The sequence below is a fragment of the Amblyomma mixtum genome, chromosome 9, assembly GCF_055824585.1.
Source record: "Amblyomma mixtum isolate Tamu chromosome 9, ASM5582458v1, whole genome shotgun sequence".
Taxonomy (NCBI): domain Eukaryota; kingdom Metazoa; phylum Arthropoda; class Arachnida; order Ixodida; family Ixodidae; genus Amblyomma; species Amblyomma mixtum.
Window position 1 is genome coordinate 18,729,162 of NC_143020.1, and position 20,394 is coordinate 18,749,555.

At 44.5% G+C, this 20,394-nt stretch overlaps 1 protein-coding gene across 1 annotated transcript in view; it reads left to right on the plus strand.

Annotated features, from left to right (window-relative positions):
• LOC149328424 (lipase lipl-1-like) overlaps nt 1–16,906 on the plus strand; it is a 37,615-nt gene extending 20,709 nt beyond the window's left edge. The window contains exons 5-9 of the mRNA XM_089558996.1: nt 139–231; nt 6,099–6,251; nt 6,939–7,010; nt 14,063–14,131; nt 16,652–16,906. Coding sequence (XP_089415122.1) covers nt 139–231; nt 6,099–6,251; nt 6,939–7,010; nt 14,063–14,131; nt 16,652–16,906 — 642 coding nt within the window. The remainder of the gene's footprint in view (nt 1–138; nt 232–6,098; nt 6,252–6,938; nt 7,011–14,062; nt 14,132–16,651) is intronic.
• The last annotated feature ends 3,488 nt before the right edge of the window (nt 16,907–20,394 follow it).

The following is a 20,394-nucleotide window of genomic DNA, read 5'->3' on the forward strand; positions in this document are numbered from 1 at the left end:
ACGAATCTCTTCTGACCGACTTTTTGATATGGCTGCAATTTCTCTTATACCCCTAATGAAAAGGACCATCGTCCGATTGAATGACATAGCAGCATTTTCAGTGAAGTAACATCATGCGGAACGCTCTTTCTTTTGCAGGTCGATATCTTCCTCGGCTATGGTCCAGTAGCGAACATCACTCATGCGAAGTTTCCTTTTCCACAACTGATCGGTGTCTCCGATCCATTATTTGTGAGTACCGTTTATTGAACGCCTATATTGCCATGATTATGGCATCCACTATGGCATAGGCGGGCTTAAAAACCTTATGAAAATGCAGCAGGAAAGCTTTGGACGTGTACCTGAAAGATGCTCTGATACGGTCAACTGACCGATTCTGTTTTGTGTTCCAGTAAATAATGCTGGAAATTCTTATTTCATTTTCGAAGTTTAAGCGCCCCAGACACGTTCTTCTTTCCGCTGCCTAAATGCAGACAGCGATCGCCTGACCGACCAAAAGCGGTCACCGAATTAAACGGTTCTTGTGACTTCATGTACCGATTGACGCAGTGATGTCTTCCACGTCGGACCCGATAAGTTGCCGCCACAAGGCACTATCAACTCTTGTAACTCGGACTGTAAATGGCACCTTCAGTGGAACCCATGAAACTCGCCACGTTTGTCAGAACAGCTTGCATACTGTTGAGCAGGAAATGTCTCCTCCTTTCGGTACGTTGATGTACGATTCGACCACCGGAATTCCCTGCGACGACGACAAGAGAATGGCTGAAACATAGTCAAAGTCACATCCACGAGGATACATTGGAAATGTTTTGTGGAACCGTTTCCCGGCTAAAGGGTGTACGTGAAAGTCTCGTAATTAAGGAACTCAAATTCACTTTATGAGAGGCTTTCAAGATTTGCAAATGTGGCTGGGTTTGAAAGCACTGCGAAGTTAGCTGCACCGCACAGCTGAATTTGCTCTGGTGCGCATTACTCAGTGCAACTCCGTAAAAACGCGCATGGTAAAACGCTTACGGCTTTGCTCATGCTTGTGTCGTCATTGTCATCTTGTTTATTTGCGAACAGGCTTCCGAACCGAGCTATACTTGCGCGTTCGCTTACTGTGTTTCATTAAAGAAACACTATCGACAACTTCTTGCAATATTTGTTCTCAGCAAAACTCTATCCTATGGGTATTTCATCTAGGTTGATGTTTTTCCGGGAGCAAAAAGAAAGGAATTAATTGTTGCGAAAATTAAATTTAAAAGTTATCCTGCCATTATATTCAAAGTCATGATGCCTACACTAAAAGGGGCTCTCTGATCGCCGTTTGCAAGTTAAAGGCGGTATAGCCTGTAGGCTCAGGGATATGCGCTAAAATTGTGGTGTGGGCGCAACGCTGCTTGCTTACGAAATATGGCGGTAATGGCAACACAGATTTTTCGTATTTTGATTGTTTCTATCTTATAACAGCTCACAGAAAGTGACACCTTTGGCATGAGAACTTGGAATGTATCAATAAAGCCCACTTAATTTGCTCTCATAGGCCCTCTGCAGTCGCACAGAGTACGCGTGTGCATGGCTTGCTAGATCAACTCCTGATGCTTAGCAAAACTCGCAGCTGCAGGAACAGCTGCCTTGTAATTTCTTTGCAAGAACCATCGCACCACTAAGAGCAATCGAAACAGCTTTCTCCTTTCCTGGCCATGATATATTTCAACTGCACTCGTTCATCTGACATCGTGGCAACTGTAGAAATCAGGAAGCACGAGGCATAGCCATTGAAATAGGTTAGATAATGCCTCCCTTAAAAAAGCTGGAAAGGAGCAGTTCAAGAGGAGACTTTGTAATCTCCATGAGCTTGAATGTAATGGTCCTGGCTCGCACCTGGAGGAAGTCGCTGGTGGGAAGTGCCATCTTCAACAGTTTGGCGCGGAACACTGGAGGGCTGCCCGCATTTGGTCTTGCACTAATTGAAATTTGCGCTCGGTGTGTATCCCCAGTTTCCTAGTCCGCCTGTTTCGAGCTGCTTTAAGGTAAGATCTGAAACTACTCCGCAGGCCTTGCTTTAAGAGTGCAAGGCGAACGCGAGCACTTCTTTAGTCTCGATGCCATGAAATTACGTCACAATCGAGAAGTACTGCGCGTCCCGCACCAGGACGAATTATTCTTAACTTGCGAAGAATACGGAGAAGTTGTATAGCTTTACTTTGTAGCTGTACGGCTGCGCCTGCGTGGATGCGAATGAGTAATTAGTCCGCTATCGAATATTGCTCTACCTGCTTGATTGTCAATGGCTGTCTTTCACAATAGGTGACCACCTGTTCTTGTGCCAAAAAGAGGGGCTTCGTTCTCGCCCCTTCTGTTCACCCTTTTCTTAGAGCCGCCATGTATAATTATACTGAAGAGTAATGCAGTCCAAGATTTTCGTTTTTTTTTGTATTCTGTATAATGAGCTCAAGGTACTAGCATAAGCAGATAATCCAATATCTTTCTGCGCAGACCCGCCCAGTAGGGATCAGTTTGTTCGTTTGTCTAAACAGCTTGGCTCAGTATATGGCGTTCAGATCAGCTGTTCAAAGCGTTCCGTACTGCAGTTTGGCTTGGAGACATATTCAGTCTACCATTCAATGTAGTTGTTTGGGTTGCCGCGGCATAATGCATTTGCACGGGTAATATCAATATCGCATGAACGTACAAGCTTCGCACGAATTTCCCGTCAAGACATAGCTTCAGAAAACAGGCATTTTTGTGCCGTGGGTTAATTGCTCTCTTTTCGTGTTCCAGAAACAATTGGGCAGTGCTTGACATTTTTAAAGATGCAGTGTTGTTCCGGGATGTCCTACACAGAACCTCGACGGAGCAAATAATTCTTATTTCTGTGAAATGTTGAACGCCTAGAGGGAGAGAAAACCACTTCTTCAATCAGCGGCAGATTAAGCGCTGAATGCACCCTGGACATTTGATCATTCTGATTAATGTGCACATCTTCTGCAAAGCTCCTATGATAGGCCGAAATTGTGAACCTAGCCTTAACGAAATCGCACTATACAGAACCAATACTGCTCATATTAGAAAGGTAAACAACCACAGAGACGTCGAACCGGCGTGGAACTCTCCGTTAGCCACATGTTGAGCCCTGCCTACCTTCTAGCTTTGGTACCGCTCCTCAACGGTTTCGTAAAATTTTCATATAACTAAAACGTTATTTCACTGTCACAAGCGCCACGCACAGGAACACTGCTTAGGAAAAATGCGTAAATGTGCTCTGTGTTCATGCGCTTTTAATGAGCTCCTATCCAGCCTCAGGCAGTAGTTTTTCCTTGGAGTCCCACTTTCCTTCTAAAATCCGTTCCTTTCGACTAAGTCTGAGCACTAACCATACAGAAAATACGTGTTAACCAGCTGCGTCTTCGCTTTGCGAAAAATGTTCTTATGTACTCCTATACATTAGTACATAGCAGTCTGCTTGAACCTGCAGCGACTTCAGGGCTAGGCAATAACATACTTATTTGGCACGAGATGACTAGCTTCCTCTATATCTTTAGGTGCAAGAATTTAGGCAACTGAAGCAGCTCGTTCATCTGTACGTAAAGTTGCTGTTTCTGGCTACCAAGGAATTTTTTGTTTAATCCGTATGGCCAGTTCATGGATCCTCGAACACTGAAAATCCTTCAACACCACAGGCTGTCTCTGCCACAAATGACGTAATTAGGTAATTATAGTTCTGTGTGTTAACCCTCTTCCGTCTGCGGTGAACTGCTGTCTCATAAACCGCCCAGAACATTCGTCACGACAGTATTTTTATTTGGGTGGCTTAAAGTGGGACTGTAGATATTTTTACCAAATATATATTTTTTGCGAGAGTCGAAAGTTTTTTGGCCTAATATTCGAATACCCGGCTGTGGCACTGAGATACACGGCAAATCTTTTGAAAACCTAATATTTACAAATGGTATTCTCCCTTTCTTGTGCAAGTCGGTGCCTGCATATCTTTACATTGAGAAGACCATGCAGTTATTAGTATCCTGCCTCTAACTCTACGCCCGACGACTGCAGCGCCTCCTAGAAGGCTTGCAGTGGCAGCAGTGAAAGTGATTTTAATAGAGGATGCATAGGTTTTATAAAAGCTGAACTTTAAAGCACTGAGGTTATTTTAAAAATGTTCTCACCGACATAATACTAATGATATTTCTCTCAACATCAGCAACCGCTTTTCCCGATAGCAGCCCTGCTGGAGGTAATGCCCAGTGGCAATCTTCCTTTTCTAAAACATTAGACGCGCTGACGAGGGAACATGTTCAATTCGTGCAAGAAGCAATGACTAGTTTAGAAGTGAGAAAATTAAGCGGCCTTAAGTTCTTCAAGCGAAAATGCCCAAAATAATACGATGTATTGCGCTCAGTCTTATCAATAAAGTGTAATTTATAAACTCCAGGCGACGTTGCCCGACCGCTTCAGGAGCCGCGAATTTCTAAAAGAGCACGGCGCAACTGTTTGCTGTGGGACTATGTTAGAGGTTATTCAATTTGTAGCCTAAAGCTGCTACACTTACGTTTATCAAGACTGAATTGAGGGACTGGGGTGTCGTGTCTGCTCTAGGCTTCAGTGCCATCAACTGCACCTGCTCATGACCGCTTGTCTCGTTCTTCGCCGCCTGATGGCGTTGTTGGAATCTCAATGTTGACTGGCGCGTCGATCGGCGGCTTCTGTTAATGTGCTTCTACCTGGCCGACCGCGTGGCGCCGCTTCTGTGGGCAGCTGAATGTGCGAAGGAGGCGGCAGAGTAGCACCACGTCATCGCATGGCGGTGCGCAGGTAGATATCTCGGGCCGCTGCGTATGCACGTGACGCTGTCACGGCGCAGCTACGAACGTCAACTTTGTCGTGGACGTGTGCGTGCTTACCGAGAAAAGTAGCAACGTCTCATGTGAGCTCCAGGGGGTTGTAGGGCTCCCTCATCGAGCGAGCATTCAATCGCCTCTCTGCTGCACCAAGTGCATCACCGGCTGGGTCGGCTAAATAACTTACCTGTGCCACAGTTGATCACACTCGCTGTGAGAACTGAGACTTAATCCAATTTTTGTTACTTCGGTCTCTGCTATCGGGTTTCCCACGCTCATGAGTTCACGCTTAACGCAAAAGGCATGATTTTTAAATGAGTAGGTTTTTTAAATAACACACTTGAGTGCGCAGCCCAAGATTGCATGTCCTCGAATACCCTGAAGTCATTGTCCTCCGCGGACACTGCAGCGTCCTTCTCCTAAATTTTGTTTTAGTATATTACGATAATGGATCAGTTCCTTCTGCCTCGAATTTGTAGTAATTTTAATCATCAGAGATTTTTTTATTTTGTTACACATCCTTTTTTTTCTTTTTTTCTATGAAGTGTTCCTCAGCCCTCCTATTTCTTCCTGCGATGCATGCTCGTCTGTTTCTCCCGGAATAATTCTGCTGCTACGCTCTTTTCGTCTTTCGCAATTCCTCGGTCCTTAGGCGCTAACACGTCTCTGTGTATATGTCTGCCAGCTAAAAGAATCTTTTCTTCATCAGCAGAGGAGTGGCCCCTTCAAGTGCCATCGGCCACAGCTCTGGCACCCTTTACCGACCTCTTAGTTTCCTATAATTCCTCAGCACTTTGCACTGTTTGTTCTCAAATGTTTCCTTTCTTTTCAGTTTTGCCCTCTGTGATCTCTTGATAGTGTCGTTTTGACTATTGGTTTCGTGGCGTTTGATGCTGGCCGCTGTTCTGATCAATTGCTTGCCTTCAAATGCAGGTACCGTTGTAAATTTTGTTTTATACAATAAAGCTTGCGCTCAGTCGTTAGTATTCAGCCGCCGCGGTGGCTAAGTGGTTATGGTGCTCGGCTGCTGACCCGAAAGACGCGGGTTCGATCCCGGCCGCGGCGGCTGAATTTCTTTGGAGGAGAAATTCTAGAGGCCCGTGTACTGTGCGATGTCAGTGCGCGTTAAAGAACCCCAGGTGGTCGAAATTTCCGGAGCCCTCCACTACGGCGTCCCTCATAGCCTTAGTCGCTTTGGGACGTTAAACCCTATAAAATAACCAAACCAAACCGTTAGTATTAAATTCAACGGCTGAATTTGTTCTCTCGCAGTTTCTCGTCGATCCACTGGGAGACAGCGGGTACCTGCACCTACCCAGTGCCCCCAGAAAAGTCACACAGCTTCTCTGCAGGGTCTTGCAAGGACAGCCGTGCTCTTTGATCCTCGCCATCACGCTGCTGACGAGTCCAGAGCAACTGAACAGGGTAAGGCGCTTACCATTTCCACAAATTCGTGACAACCAGCAAATCTACGCGTGAGTAGATGCCTAACACAGACAATGCCGCTCTGTAACTTACAAAAGGCTCCAAAAGGAGTCCTCGAAGTAAAAATCACAGCGATGTTCTCTACCATGTCATCGAGACTACAAGAGATGCGACATAATTCTTTTATTCAGTCTAAACTTTTCCTCAGTGTGCAATGCAGTGTGATTCATCTTCATCTTTTGTGATATTTTCTATTTCTCTTCATATTTTTTCCTCCTTTCATACCTTCTTCTGCCTTTGTGATTTCGGTTCGTCAGTATATTACACGGCAAGCAGAAGGAAGCCAGGATTCTAAAGTTTCTTAATGCTAGAAAAGTCCTTCCGAACTGTATAAAAAAGAAACATTCAGCAAACTGTTATGGCTTCTTCAGTGTAACAAAGAGCAGGTAAATTACTATATAGAGTGGTGCACAGGGCTCGCTGACTCCAACATCAAAACTAAGCAAATGGATGCCGAACAATTCAAAATTCATTTTTGTGGGCATTACCGCAATGTATGCGAGGAAATGTAACCATAAATAATGAATAAAAACAGTTTAATGCGCTCTAGAATGTCGCCAGACTATCCATCGTATCAGCGATGCCACTTGCAGTCAGAAGTTTTCTATCCCAGTTTCTTTCTTTCAGACAAGGACGCCGGTAGGCTTCGCCCACTATCCAATAGGAACCTCATACCACAACCTTCGCCACTTCGTCCAGGTGAGGACTACAATAGAGTACCATGTGCTAAAGTTCACGCAGTTCTATAATCCGAGGACATACACTCATAGTCATTTCTGGCTACAGGAGTATATATGACTGCGGGGTCTTGACTAGTATATATGACATGAAGCACCAAATGCTGCAAAAACCGACGTATAAATGTTTTATTTTAATTCAAATAAAACACGGTGCTCACTATCGCACATGATAGAAAACTAAACCTCTGATCTCACCATAAAGATAACCAAAGCTCCTAATTTTCTTTCCGTAAAAACGGCAGCTTAGAAGACGTTATTATGTAGAGTGTATCATTTCTTATTAAACGCCGTAGTGAGAGCGGGAGGCTAAACTGCTTAGTATTTCGACTCAGAGGGATAATAACTAGTGCATTCTAAAAGAGACTAAGCGAGGGAGAAAGATACCACTAATATTCGATGTAAACTAATTTCATTCACGAAATAATGTTCACCTTATAGGCAGAGAAAATGTGCGTAGAGTATGAAACATAAAACCACATTCGCAACGGTAGAAAGTGATAAAGTGTGTTTAATCACACACGACTCTCTTTCATTTGAATAAGAAAAACTTCCAGCACTTCTCTTTTGGAGCTTATTCAAAGAAAGTACACGTGTATCTTCATATAGTGGAGCGAAATCATCCCTACGGCGTTTGCATTGTGAAGCTGAGGGCCCTGATCCGGATAGTGCCTCCACGGTCACCCTGTGCTTCATTGCCATTTTTACCCTTTTATTGGTCCTTTCAAAAAAAGGTAGAAAAGAACATAAAAGAAAGAGAGAGGATGCTTGGACCAGCAATGCTTTGCCAGGCTTAACGCCAATTCAAAATAAATGAAAAATAACTAAATGTTCCAAAGCAGAAAAAGAAATTTAAGCGAAAAACAGAGCATTAAAAAAACTCAAAAGAAAAGAAAACAAAAGGCTCGTCACAAAAAAAGTTAGTCGCAGGCAGATAGCCAAAGCGCAGCGTGCACTCCCCGGAATAAATAACAGTAATAAAAAGAGAAAACACAAGTCACTGCAAAGTCATGGAAGACAGTTGGGCTAGTTGGTGTGTATTCGTTAGTGACTGCGAAGTCATGGTCACCGTAACCTTCTAAGTAAGCACTGAGCGCCGGCCACAAAATAAAAATCAGGAAAATGAAAACATAATCAAGACAAAAGAAAAAACCGAAGTCACAGTCACACAGTCAAGGACACAGTCACACAGTCAAGACAGAGTCACAGTCACACAGTCGAGGACGCAGTCAAAGTCACACTCACGCCACGACAAAGCCGCATATGCTCAATAAAGCAGCACGGGGCGCTCCTCTGTGCAAAGCTTGCGGAAGAGAGATTAGAGGAAAGAGAGAAATCAGCGTGAATAATTTGGAATTGTACCACTTATAAGGTGAACCATTTAATGATTTGGTTTATTGGTTTATTGGGGTTTAACGTCCCAAAGCGACTGGGGCTATGAGAGACGCCGTAGTGAAGGGCTCCGGAAATTTCGACCACCTGGGGTTCCTTAACGTGCACTGACATCGCACAGTACACGGCCCTCTAGAATTTCGCCTTCAAGAAATTCAGCCGCCGCGGCCGGGATCGAACCCGCGTCTTTCGGGTCAGCAGCCGAGCGCCGTAACCACTTAGCCAACGCGGCGGGGCTGAACCATTTGAAGGAGAACAGCACAAGCAGCAGGGTCTCGGAGAAGGGGGGGTAAACAGATGGTGTGCTGTCCGATGAGCAGAGAGATTTTAAACGAGAAACTAAAGAAGCACTAACGGAACAATCCCGGAAGTAAGGACGGATATTTTCACATAACAATCCACAGAAACAAGTTGAAGACGGAGACAGGCCAAATGTTTTAACATAGAACGGAAATCTACCTTGCCCAGTAACTAAAGTTATTAGAGAATTCCTGGGTAGACGAATAGGGGGAATATTAAGTGTATCAGGGATCCAACTGAATAATTCGATGCCACCATTATTCTCGCACCAAAAAATGCTGCATAGAAGAAGTGAAGATGATGCAAACGGGAACGCACACAACGACGTGAAAGGGTAGAAATATGTAAACTTCCAAACTGCCCGGCACTATCAGCAGCTTGGTCGGCTAACTCGTTACCGAAAATTCCGGAATGACCCCGGATATGAAATAAAAGAAATGGGGCTAAAGAAGACAAACGATAGAGATCTTTCTTAATTGCAATAATAGTGGGATTGTAAGCATTAACTGAAGACAGGGCAGAAAGCAGAGATAGAGAATCAGTGTAAAAATGAACAGGCGTAGAGGGAGGGTTGTGAATAGCATAAACAACAGCAGAATGAAAGGCTACAAGCTCAGCGGCATAGGCGCTAGATGGTGGTTCTAAAGAGAGACGGTGTACATGGACAATATTTTGTGTTGAGCTAAGAACAACAAATCCTGCACCAGCTAAGCGAGGAGTGAAAGACCCATCAGTGTAAATATGCAGGGCACGTTGACAAGAAAAGAATACAGCTTCTTGAGAACTAAGTTGAACGAAAGAAAATTTTAATTTTAATGAGGGATGGTCTGACTAGGGATCAAATAAAGGTTGAATGTGAGAGGGATCATAAAAAGTATTGCCGTACACTACGGATTGACGTAACGTGAAAAGCATAAACTCTGCACATAACTGGTCCAGATAGACAGGCAGAGGAAGAACGTTTGCAAGAACATGAAGAGCAGCGGTTCGCGTAGTATGATAGGCACCAGTAAGAGCCAGAAGGGGAATTCGTTGAAGCGATAAAACACGATCTCTTAGCCGAGAAAGGGGGCAATGAAACCACCAAGCTGGGGCGGCATAGGTAATTGTAGGGAGAAGAACCTGATGATAAATTTGGCGCAAATGGGAAGGAGAAACACGAAAATGGAAATGGAACCAATTAAGGAGCTTGGTGGTAGATGCAAGAATTTTTGTTTGAAAATAATTAACATGGGGAATAAAGCTTAAGTGAGAGTCAAAGACAACACCTAATAATTTAATACTCGGTTCACACTTGAGACTGTGTCTAGTCGAATAGTCGGCTTAAGCTTGTGTAACGCCGGGGCTCCATTAAAAAACAAAACATAAGAACACTTTTCTGGGTTTAACTGAACGCGGGATGTGGTACACCAGTTTTGGATTAAAGTTAAAACGCTTGAGCCCAGGGTTGACAACTCGCGGCTAGTTTTGCCAGGGGCGAGTATAATGGTATCATCTGCATATGCCTGAATGTGGATAGGTGATGGGACAGGAAGGTTTAGGAGATCATATAGCAAAATGTTCCAAAGCAATGGCGAAAGTGGTGAACCCTGCGGACTGCCGAGGGAAGAAGGTACAGAAAGAGTACAAGAACGAGATTGATAGGTCAAATAGTGGTTATGAACCAAAGGCTCCAGAATGGGATATAGATTTCGAGGGCAACGATGTTTTCGTAAAAAATGTAAAACCAGAGGGTGCCAAACACTATCAAATGCTCCTCTGAAGTCCAGACAAATTAGAACCACAGGAATTATTTGTTATTTATAACTATGTAAGAACTCCCGCAAATGATATCGAGCCTGAACAGAACTGCGGCCATGCGTGAAACCATACTGATTTCTATGAAGTAATTTATTTTGACGCAGGAATTAATACAGTCGACCATATAGTAAACGCTCGAGCACCTTACCGAAAGACGAATTAATACCGATCAGTCGGTAAGAATTCGGAAGGTGCTTTGGTCTATTCGGTTAGGGAATAAAAGTAATTCTGCCAATTCTCCAGGTCTGAAAAAACATGCAGAAAAAACAGCCAGTTTAGGCAATGTAGCGATTTCCGCATGACAGCTGTAGCTTGTAGACCACATTGATTCTGCAGGCCACTCGAGGCTTCTGGTGTTTTATTGAGCAAGGCAATTTTCCCTGTTGGTATGAATAACAACTTTGCAAAGTTCGCCGGCTTAATCCGATGCAGCAAGTTCAACTTGAACACACATTGTGTTCCTCCATCGCCTTTATACGGCGGTGTGTTAAATAACGCATGTAGGGCAGTGCCACGCATCTGGGCAGCTTTTGAACTCCTCGCTCAGACGAATTCCGGAGGCACTTCATGGGCAGGAGTTACAACAAATGTTTTATTTTAAGAACTAGGTTCTGATCCCGTTAAACAATATAGTCATATTATATGAGCTCCACGCGGTTTCCTGAGTTTTGTTTTGTTTATGAGGGTTTTTAGGGTAAAATTTAGTAAATACCTATGTACCGCTTTCAGCGAAACTAAACTGTAGGTCCCATTTATAGGTATTCTGATGTATTATAACTCGTCCAGAAGCACAGTGCTCCTGTGTGGTGGACATAAAAACAGGTTTATTTGGTTTATGGGGGTTTAACGGCCCAAAGCGACTCGGGCTACGAGGGACGCTCAAAAACAGAGGAATAATGGAAGTCATAATCTAGAACTCTAGTTTTCAACGTAAAACTACTGCAGTCACACGCAAGCCTGTACTGAGACATTTCTGGTCGACGTTACTGAGAGCAATGTTTATCTCTAAAATTTTAAAAACCCGTTTACACTCCTCTTTGGGCACGGCGACTTTTGATCTGCACAGCACACCAAATCGAGCGTGCACCCGCGCTGAGCCTACGCAGTGACGCTCAAATGCTCACCTTACTCCGGGGCACACGTGACCGAGGCCGTGCAGGATAGGCTGCGGCAGCGAGCAGCGGTCAGGATCTCATGGGGACAGAGAATGTGATGTGACTCGTAGGGCAGGAACTGATATTTGCTTGCGAGTGTGGCTGAGCCAGTAAGGTCTGTGGTGATTCTATTTAACTAGCCGGGCGGCCGAGTCCATTGTAACGCTGCAAAAATCAGAATATTGTTTTCGAAATTCTTAGCACTGATTGGACAGGTGATTGTTAATACCGGTCAGGAGCTAGTTTCTTATTACATCCAGGCATGTAACTGCCTTACTTCAGTAGTTGGCTATTAAAATATAGGTATTCGGTTTGCAGTAAACACGATTCACTTTTTTTTTCTGACGTCTGCCTCAAACGGTATTACCAGGCCTCAGGAGTCAATATTCCTAGGGCATCACTTTTAATAGGGAGGTAACTGCGGAACACTGTACTGTTATGAGCATATTCATTGAAATGTTCAAACCTTCGTATGCGCTGCAAAATCTTGCTTTTAAAGTGTGCCTTGCGATCGCACCGAGTTGTTAAGACTGCTATTGGAAACCAATCGGGTCCTTTTTCGAAGGTAATTGTGAGGCAACTGCGGAATTTTGTAATATTGCAACGTATCATTGTAGTGTCCGTTCGTTCGCGCAAGGCCGCAGGAAAGGGGTGTTATCATTTGTGTTCGTGACGCGACAAGCGACTGGACTAATTTCGATTGATCACAGCCATGCCGAGTTGCATCTACGTGTTTCCAGATTACTCTAGATGATCTCGACCTGTTATCTCGAAGTTTCCTTGCCGGCTTTAAATTTAACGATGCCGTGAGCGGCGGGCATTCGTAGTTCGACGATTGACAAGCACGCTTGTTGCTTACGCCGCTACCGAGGGATTCAGTTCTTTTGCGGGTGCAAGTCAGCCCAAATAAAGAGCTTCTTTTACAACATTTTTTGTGTCTTCCTGACCGCTGGACTGCCGTCACTACAACGTGACAATATACTGTGCTGCCATACAGATGGGAATGGTCTAATCTTCCCATGCCTAGCGAAATCTTGCTAAAAATGTTCGTCCTGCTCACGTATCCATAAGTTAAGGCTGTAATAGAAAACAAACTGAGTGTGCTTGCTTCATTAAGTACTGAAATGTACAAGCTGCCCCCCTATCTGCGCATATATTGGCTGTTACGGCGTAATCTTACACCGTGCAAAAATATCCGTTCATGAACGACTTCCAGATGAAAAAGTGTGGTTGTCCAGAATTTAAGGGCATGCTGGGACCTTCAAGATGCAATAGCGCGATTGAATATGCCCTCGCTGATAATACTGCTTCGTGGACAGATCGAGCATTTTTTTGCACTAATTTAGCGATTGACATGTGTTCCAAATGATGTTTTTGTCCGTACCAAATAATGAGACCTTGTGCTACTATCACTTCTCATAATTTTTTGCTTTGTTTCGTTCCTTTGCTTTTTATGTTTTTCTTATTGTTGAACTGGTTTTACTAGGATGTTATGCACTATTTTGCTCCCGTATTCTGAAATGAGCACGGCCCGTTAAAGCTTGCATAAATTAAAGTGAAAGTCAGTCTGATGGGCATCATTGAGAGACCGTGTACAAATCGTAATAGCCTCAACTGCCCTTTTAAACATTTCTCAGAATTCCCCCATAAAACTGCATGTTTTATGCACATGCAGTTTTATGGGGGAATTCATTCATTCATAGCCGCCGCGGTGGCTCAGTGGCTATGGTTCTCGGCTGCTGTCGCGAAAGACGCGGGTTCGATCCCGGCCGCGGCGGTTGAATTTCTTTGGAGGAGAAATTCGAGGCCCGTGTACTGTGCGATGTCAGTGCACGTTAAAGAACCCCAGGTGGTCGAAATTTCCGGAGCCCTCCACTATGGCGTCTCTCATAGCCTTAGTCGCTTTGGGACGTTAAACCCCATAAAACCATCATTCATTCATTCATTAATGCGCTCATTGTGTAACCGATCGCTGGACGGGCAAAAATGATTCAGGAAATTGAAGGCCAATTTTCAGCCTCACCAGGGACGAAACAAATGACATCATGCATGACCGGCTGTACCCCTCAGGTTTTTCATTCCTCTTTGAAGGTAATATTTGCCTTTTAGTCAAAAACATCATCTCTATCTACTCACGTTAAGATAAATCTAAGAGAGGGTTACCACTGAATGTCTTTCAAGTATGACACTTTTGCAAATTCCGGTTGTAAACACCCAATAAAAAATATATGCTTAGCCATACCTGCAGATAATACACTTCCTCAAGAAGTCTTTCCCTCAATTTTAAAAGGGTGCTTAATGTGTAGGACCTCAAGTGTTGGTTTTGTGGTTTTGTGGTTTGTGGAAAATTAACAGGAAATATTTTCAGGTCTACAGAACCAAGAACTTGGTCATGTATGACTACGGGGACATGGAAAATAAGAAGCGCTATGGTCAGGTGAGGAAATATATTTTGCCCTAGTTTACTGCAGCTCTTACCAATCCTGAAGGCAACTAATCTTCAATAAACCTTCCGCTATGGTCGTATCATAGGTTTCAGTAAACGTATCCTATTGCTTAGTTACAGACAGTATCATAATGGGTACGTAAGCATTTTTGAAACATTACTTCAAATTATGTATTTGGTAACAGAAGGACTTGCATTTAGCTGAAACACATTGTTACATAATATTTCAGTTTTTGTTGAAGGCTATCGATAGGAACAACTTGTGTAAGCACAAATAGCGCGATGACAACGCAGACTGGCGATTCGGTCTAGTTGGTTCATGGCTTACAAGGAACAACGGCAGCACAGCCAGAAAAATGGACGAACACGAGCACTGACTTGTCACCGCTTGTGTTCGTTCATTTTGTGATGACAACGCACTTGCTATGATGGCCGAAGGCTGACATGCAGTTCGACACCTGCTCGTTAGTAATTATAAGAACGTCGGCACCACATCAAGCTCCTCATGTACCGGGTACCTGCAAATACCGAAAGGAAAAACGAACAGCCTGAAACCATCATCTGTACCCGAAAGCCGTATTGCGTGTGTTCTTCCCAAGCAAGCTCGCACTTTAAGAGGTAATTGTACCTAGTGCCTCATCAGTCCGTTGAAATTTCTTGAAGGACACCATGAAATCTAATCTACTTTCTCTTTAGCAGCTGCTCTCCAGCCGTGAAAACCTATGTTAGGGCTGAAAGTTTTGTAGCTACTCCATATCTTTCTTTAAGGAGTCCAACTACTCAGAGTGCGCTCGTATTCGGCACCGTAAGTATAGTCGTGAATGCACTGACCTCATCAATTCGGTTGCAGAAATCACTAGTCAAACCCCGATATATTCATATCGAATAGGTTCGCGAAATATTTCGATATATGTACAAATCGATCTTTAAAGAATGCCTATTATCCACAACGTGGAACCTAGAGTACACAGCACCGACGCCACTGGCGCGCTTCTTGCAGCGACGTGCTCTCAGATGACGGTGCTTTGGAGAACTTGCGACTGCCTAGCGTAAAATATCTGATAATCGTAACGGTACACTATCACCATGCTCGGCCTGTAAATTATCGCCGAATTAAGGTCTACTACTACTACTCATACTATTATAATATAGTTAAAATTAAACCACAGTTGCCTTCCGCACTTATTCGCCAAGCAAGCGAGTAAAGCACGCCAGGCGAAGGTGGCGGCTATTCTTTATTTAGTAGGTCCGCTACATTGCATGGCAGTGATGTGGCATGGAAAATGAGCGGCACAGACAGCAAGCCTTTCTCAATCACACCTCACTTCCACCTCGTTAAGCAGTTTCAAGCACCATCTCTGCCAGCAGGTGCTCAAGGCCGCCCACCGGACGTTCTCCACGGGCTGAAAATTATCGATGAGCGCCATTAGAGAAAGTGTCAATTGCGGGAGCACGGCGCGCCGTTCGAAATATCGATAGTTCCTTCAAATGCAAGCTCCATAAGCGTGAACAATAGCGTAATACCTTCCAAAGAAATTTCCAAGAGTGTGTTCTGACTACACAATATACAAAATAATCCCATCTATCCGTGATTGATTTTACTGGCCAATTAACTCGTCCTTGCTGTCCTTGTTGACAAATGTGGCCTTGAAGCTTCGTGAGTTACGCAAACAAGGCTAATTATGATACCACGTAAATGGCGTGAACAACAGGACAAGAAGACAAGAAGCGACATACAGAGCGCAGAACTTACACCTGACAGTATTTCACGCGATATCGCAATCAATAAAAAGGCATACAACAAAAGCAAAGAGAGCATCAATCCGATATAGTCACACTTACTGGTCCTTGTCTAAGAACCGTATCTGTTTCTACGATCAGCGAAGCGAAGGCGCACTCGCTTTCGCTTTCGTTGACTTGCGTACGTGCCAAGCAGTTATAATTGTTCGCACTGAGGAATGCATTTGCATGCGTCATATGCGTGGCTAGTGTAATTCCGGACATTGTTTACGTTCTCTCTTCATCCGTTATTTAAGCAACGACAGTCTGGGAGATATAAGTGGCCCCACACGACAGATATTTCGCGAAGAAAGAGATAGGCTTCTTAGATATGGACCAGTAAGTGTGACAGTATTGCATTGATGATGTTTTGCTTGTTTGGTTTGGTTTGGTTTATGGGGTTTAACGTCCCAAAGCGACTAAGGCTATGAGAGACGCCGTAGTGGAGGGCTCCGGAAATTTCGACCACCTGGGGTCCTTTAACGTGCACTGACATCGCACTGCACACGGGCCTCTAGAATTTCTCCTCCAAAGAAATTCGGCCGCCGCGACCGGGATCGAACCCACCTCTTTCGGGTCAGCAGCCGAGCACCATAGCCACTGAGCCACCGCGGCGGCTGTTTTGCTTGTGTTGCTTGTCTTAAGCGTTCAGTTGGTTCATGAACTCTCTTTTCTCTTCGTAGGCAATGACTGTGGTTAATGTTTACACTTTGGGCTTGGTGATTTTTACAGACGAGGCCTCCTGCTTACCCTCTGGAGCGCATCACCGTTCCCGTGGCACTGTTTTCGTCCAAAGGAGACACACTCGCTGCCCCAGGCGACGTAGAAAGTCTCGCAGAGAGGCTGGGCTCCAGGCTGCTCTTCAACAAGGTCTTACCGCAAGCTGACTTCCGGCACATAGACTTTGCCTTGGGCTACCGAGCGACAAATTTCCTCCACCAGCCAATGATCGACACTCTTAAAAATCGCACTGAAGGAGGGTCCTGAAAAGGAACAGTAAAGTTCCGCCAGTGCGCTCGGAGAATTTACCGTTTACAAGTGAGTCGCCAAGCGTTCGCTGAAGTTGATGCAAGTTGCAGCTAATAATAAAACATTATGCTTAATCCTCTCCAACTGCGTCCATTCACAAATCCCCGATATCTAGTCGCCTGCACTGTAAAAAAAAATGCTCCGCTGTACAGTGAAACCAGCTGGTAATGCGTTGCCGGAGAGTCTTAAACAACCTGAGCTACGGAATAATTGTGAGTAATGGCGACTCCGTATGACGATTGTCACATTCTTGGTGACGGAAAGTTACGCCATGCTATGCACGAGAACGAAATCACTTTTTTCGCAACGAATGCTTCTGTTGTGTTCTTATAAAAGGTTGTTTATTTGTATGCGTACTTCCTCCGTTCACTTGGAAGTCATCCGATCTAGAATGGAAATAGTCTTTATCGTAATTATGTACTATCGAAAGCAAAAATAACAGACCCCTGCCAGTGCGTGCCGATCCGCGCCAAACTGCATGCGAGCGCCGCCTGACGAAGCATTCCTGGGGCCGAGACCAGTGCAGTGGTGCGTGCCTATCTCGAGGAGCGCTACGCATTGCGCGCCACAGCGCTGGTCTGGGCGCCAGGAGTGCTTCGTCAGGCGGCGTTCGCATGCAGTTTGGCGCGGATTGGCACGCACTGCCAGCGGTTTGTTATTTTTGCTCTCGATAGTACTTTCGGTAGTACATGTACAAGCGTCTGTGTGTAGCTTCTGCCCAGAATGTTCACTGCAGATATAGCAGTCCAGAGGCCGAAGAAACAAGTACTATGTACAAGACTTTCCTTTACTAATATTACGTATTGCATACGTACAAAGAATGCAGCTTAGAATGAAAAAGTGGTAAGTGTTTGCGTCAGTACAGGTACACCCATTTTATTTTCATGAAAAACTGCACACATCGTACCTCTAAAGATTGCTATCGGATTCTTCTGAAAAGCATAAAAAAATCCTCATTTAGTAGCCACACTGCACCAATTATAAAGTTCACAAATACATTTGAACCATCCGCTGTTGAACAATCGTCTTTCGTAGAAGCTTGCAAGAGCCATTTCCTGAGAACAAAACCATTATGATTCATTGCCCAAAATTCATTTCTCATAAGAGTAAACAGTAAAAACCACCGGACCACCAAGAAGCACACAAAATGCGCTGACTCGGACGCCACTGTGTGCTTGAAAGTCTTTACGGTTGTCTACCATTTTGTACAAATAGAAAGTAGCTCAAGATGGGTGCCAAATACAATTCGATGCAGATGCCTTTCATTACATATTCAATGCACAACTTAGCGAGCAAAGAACATTGGTAAACTTGCCCACAAACATGATGATAATTGTGATTGTTTGTGGCGCAAGTGCATCTGAGGCCAAATAACGCCATAGCAAAAGCTATTTTCTTCAGCTCAAGATGGGGCGAAACAACCATTTCGCAAGCATTTCACCCTAAAGAAGCCAAGCATCAGGCGAGGGGAAAGCTTGTACCCATTGGATCACCGGTGGATACCTAGCACTTGCCCACTTGCCCACAAGCAATCAGGAAGCGAACTTCCCTCAAAGCTTATACTTTCACTCACAGTTTTCATTATCTCAGCATGTGCAATAAAATGTACTAATCTCTGAAGTCAGTGAAAATGCAGTCACAAGTACCGGTAGCAGGTCACCAAGGTATTCAATATCTCTGCAGTGTGCCTCACGAGGAACGGATGCTGAGGTTCCCAGAAAGGTCTCTTTGCAGAAATTTAACCAAAGGCCGTTGCCATGTTAACCTTTTCAAAATCATGACCGAGAAAGACTAAGTGTCCTCATGTGTTTAATGCACAAAAAGGATGAAGTCATGGGTCTTTCTGCTTCCTCAACAGCTGTGATGCGTTTGTCACTTGTATTGCTTCACGCAGCTTCAGTCTCCTTTTTGACATTTTGTGAAATCTTTCCATATCTGCGAAAGATTTCGCTCGCAAACATTTTGGTACTAATGAAAGAGCAAAAAGACCCATGTCCTAGGCCTTTTTTTGGGGACACTGAAGGAAGGCGCGCCCTTTGGGGTCATCATTACGAAAAGGTCCATGTGGCACAAATTTTGAGACAATTTATGCAAGGAGTCAATGTTCTGAAGCCTAAAAATTTCTCATGAGGTGCCCTGTAGATGTATCAGAACACCTCAGTGAGTCGTTACCAGGTATTGGGAGTGCACTGTCAGTTGACATCAGGGGAATGTACTTTTCTTTGCCACATGCTGTAGTGATGTATATGTCGAGCGAAAGCATAACAGATTTCTAAGTGCGCTTCCAGAATAGTTGCGGAGGAAAGCACAAGAGTCTGGCCATGCTCAGCTGTTATGTTTGGTTGTTGCTTGTTGAGTTCTGCAGTGAGTTCTACGGGATGACAGAAGGTGTCTGCATCGACTCGTGTTGAACACCCGTCCTGTGCCACCTCCATCTTGCACAACATGACAGGCAACTCCATAGTGCCCTTCATGCACCGAGTGTCAGCGTGTTCTCTCAGCTTTCTGGTCCTGTGGTTTGTGCTGTGTTTTCTATTCTTAAAGTAATTACTGCCTTCATTCTCCCCTCCATGAAGCCTGAATGTGCTACACTGGGCTGCTCCACACGTCATGCAGTAACCTGGCCATTTTTTTCGCAGATTGGAGGTACTCAGCTCACAAGCCATGCTTACCATATTCAGCAGATAAGTGTGCATGTGAGACACATCATTAATAACCGAGTTTAACCATGATATTTCGGGCAAGAATATCTAAATGCTACTCAGTTTTTGCTCAAATTTTCACATACAAACTTTGTTGGACTAAAAACATAATTTGGCTACTATGTTCTCGTGAGGCCACGTCTCGAGTTTGCATCAATAGTTGGGAACACTGTCTCCGTTACTTCTGGTAGTTAAATCTAAAATCTTCAGCGCAAGTTTGTACGCATCCTTTATGATAGATATTGTTACGTAGCTTTTGGGTCTCATAACCGAAAGGCTTTAATGGGGGGTGGACCTTTAATGGGTGGCCTTGTGGTAGAGCATCCGCCTCACATTCGGGAGGTGCTGGGTTCGATCCCCAGTGCCGCCGGTCACCCACCGGTTTCTTTAATGGGTACAAGATTTCCCCTGGCCTGGTGCTCGGCTCTTCTAGGGTGAAATGCTTGGGAAAAGGGTCGTAGACCAAACAGTTGTCTTGACGGATGAGAGATAAGTTCCCCCGTCAAGCAACCTTAAATCCACCTCGTGCGGTAGAAGCCCAACTTGTGGCCCTTTTTGTGGCCCTTGTGGCCACAAAAACTTGTGGCTCTGGGGGGCGCGTGTATAGGTGACAAAATAAATGAAAATTTCACGACAACTGCATGTGCAACACATCTCATACCTGGTCCAGAAAAAACTAGATGCCAATCAGTGAACCAAAGCAGCTGCGGGTAAAAATAGAAAATACTTTCGATAAACGGTGGG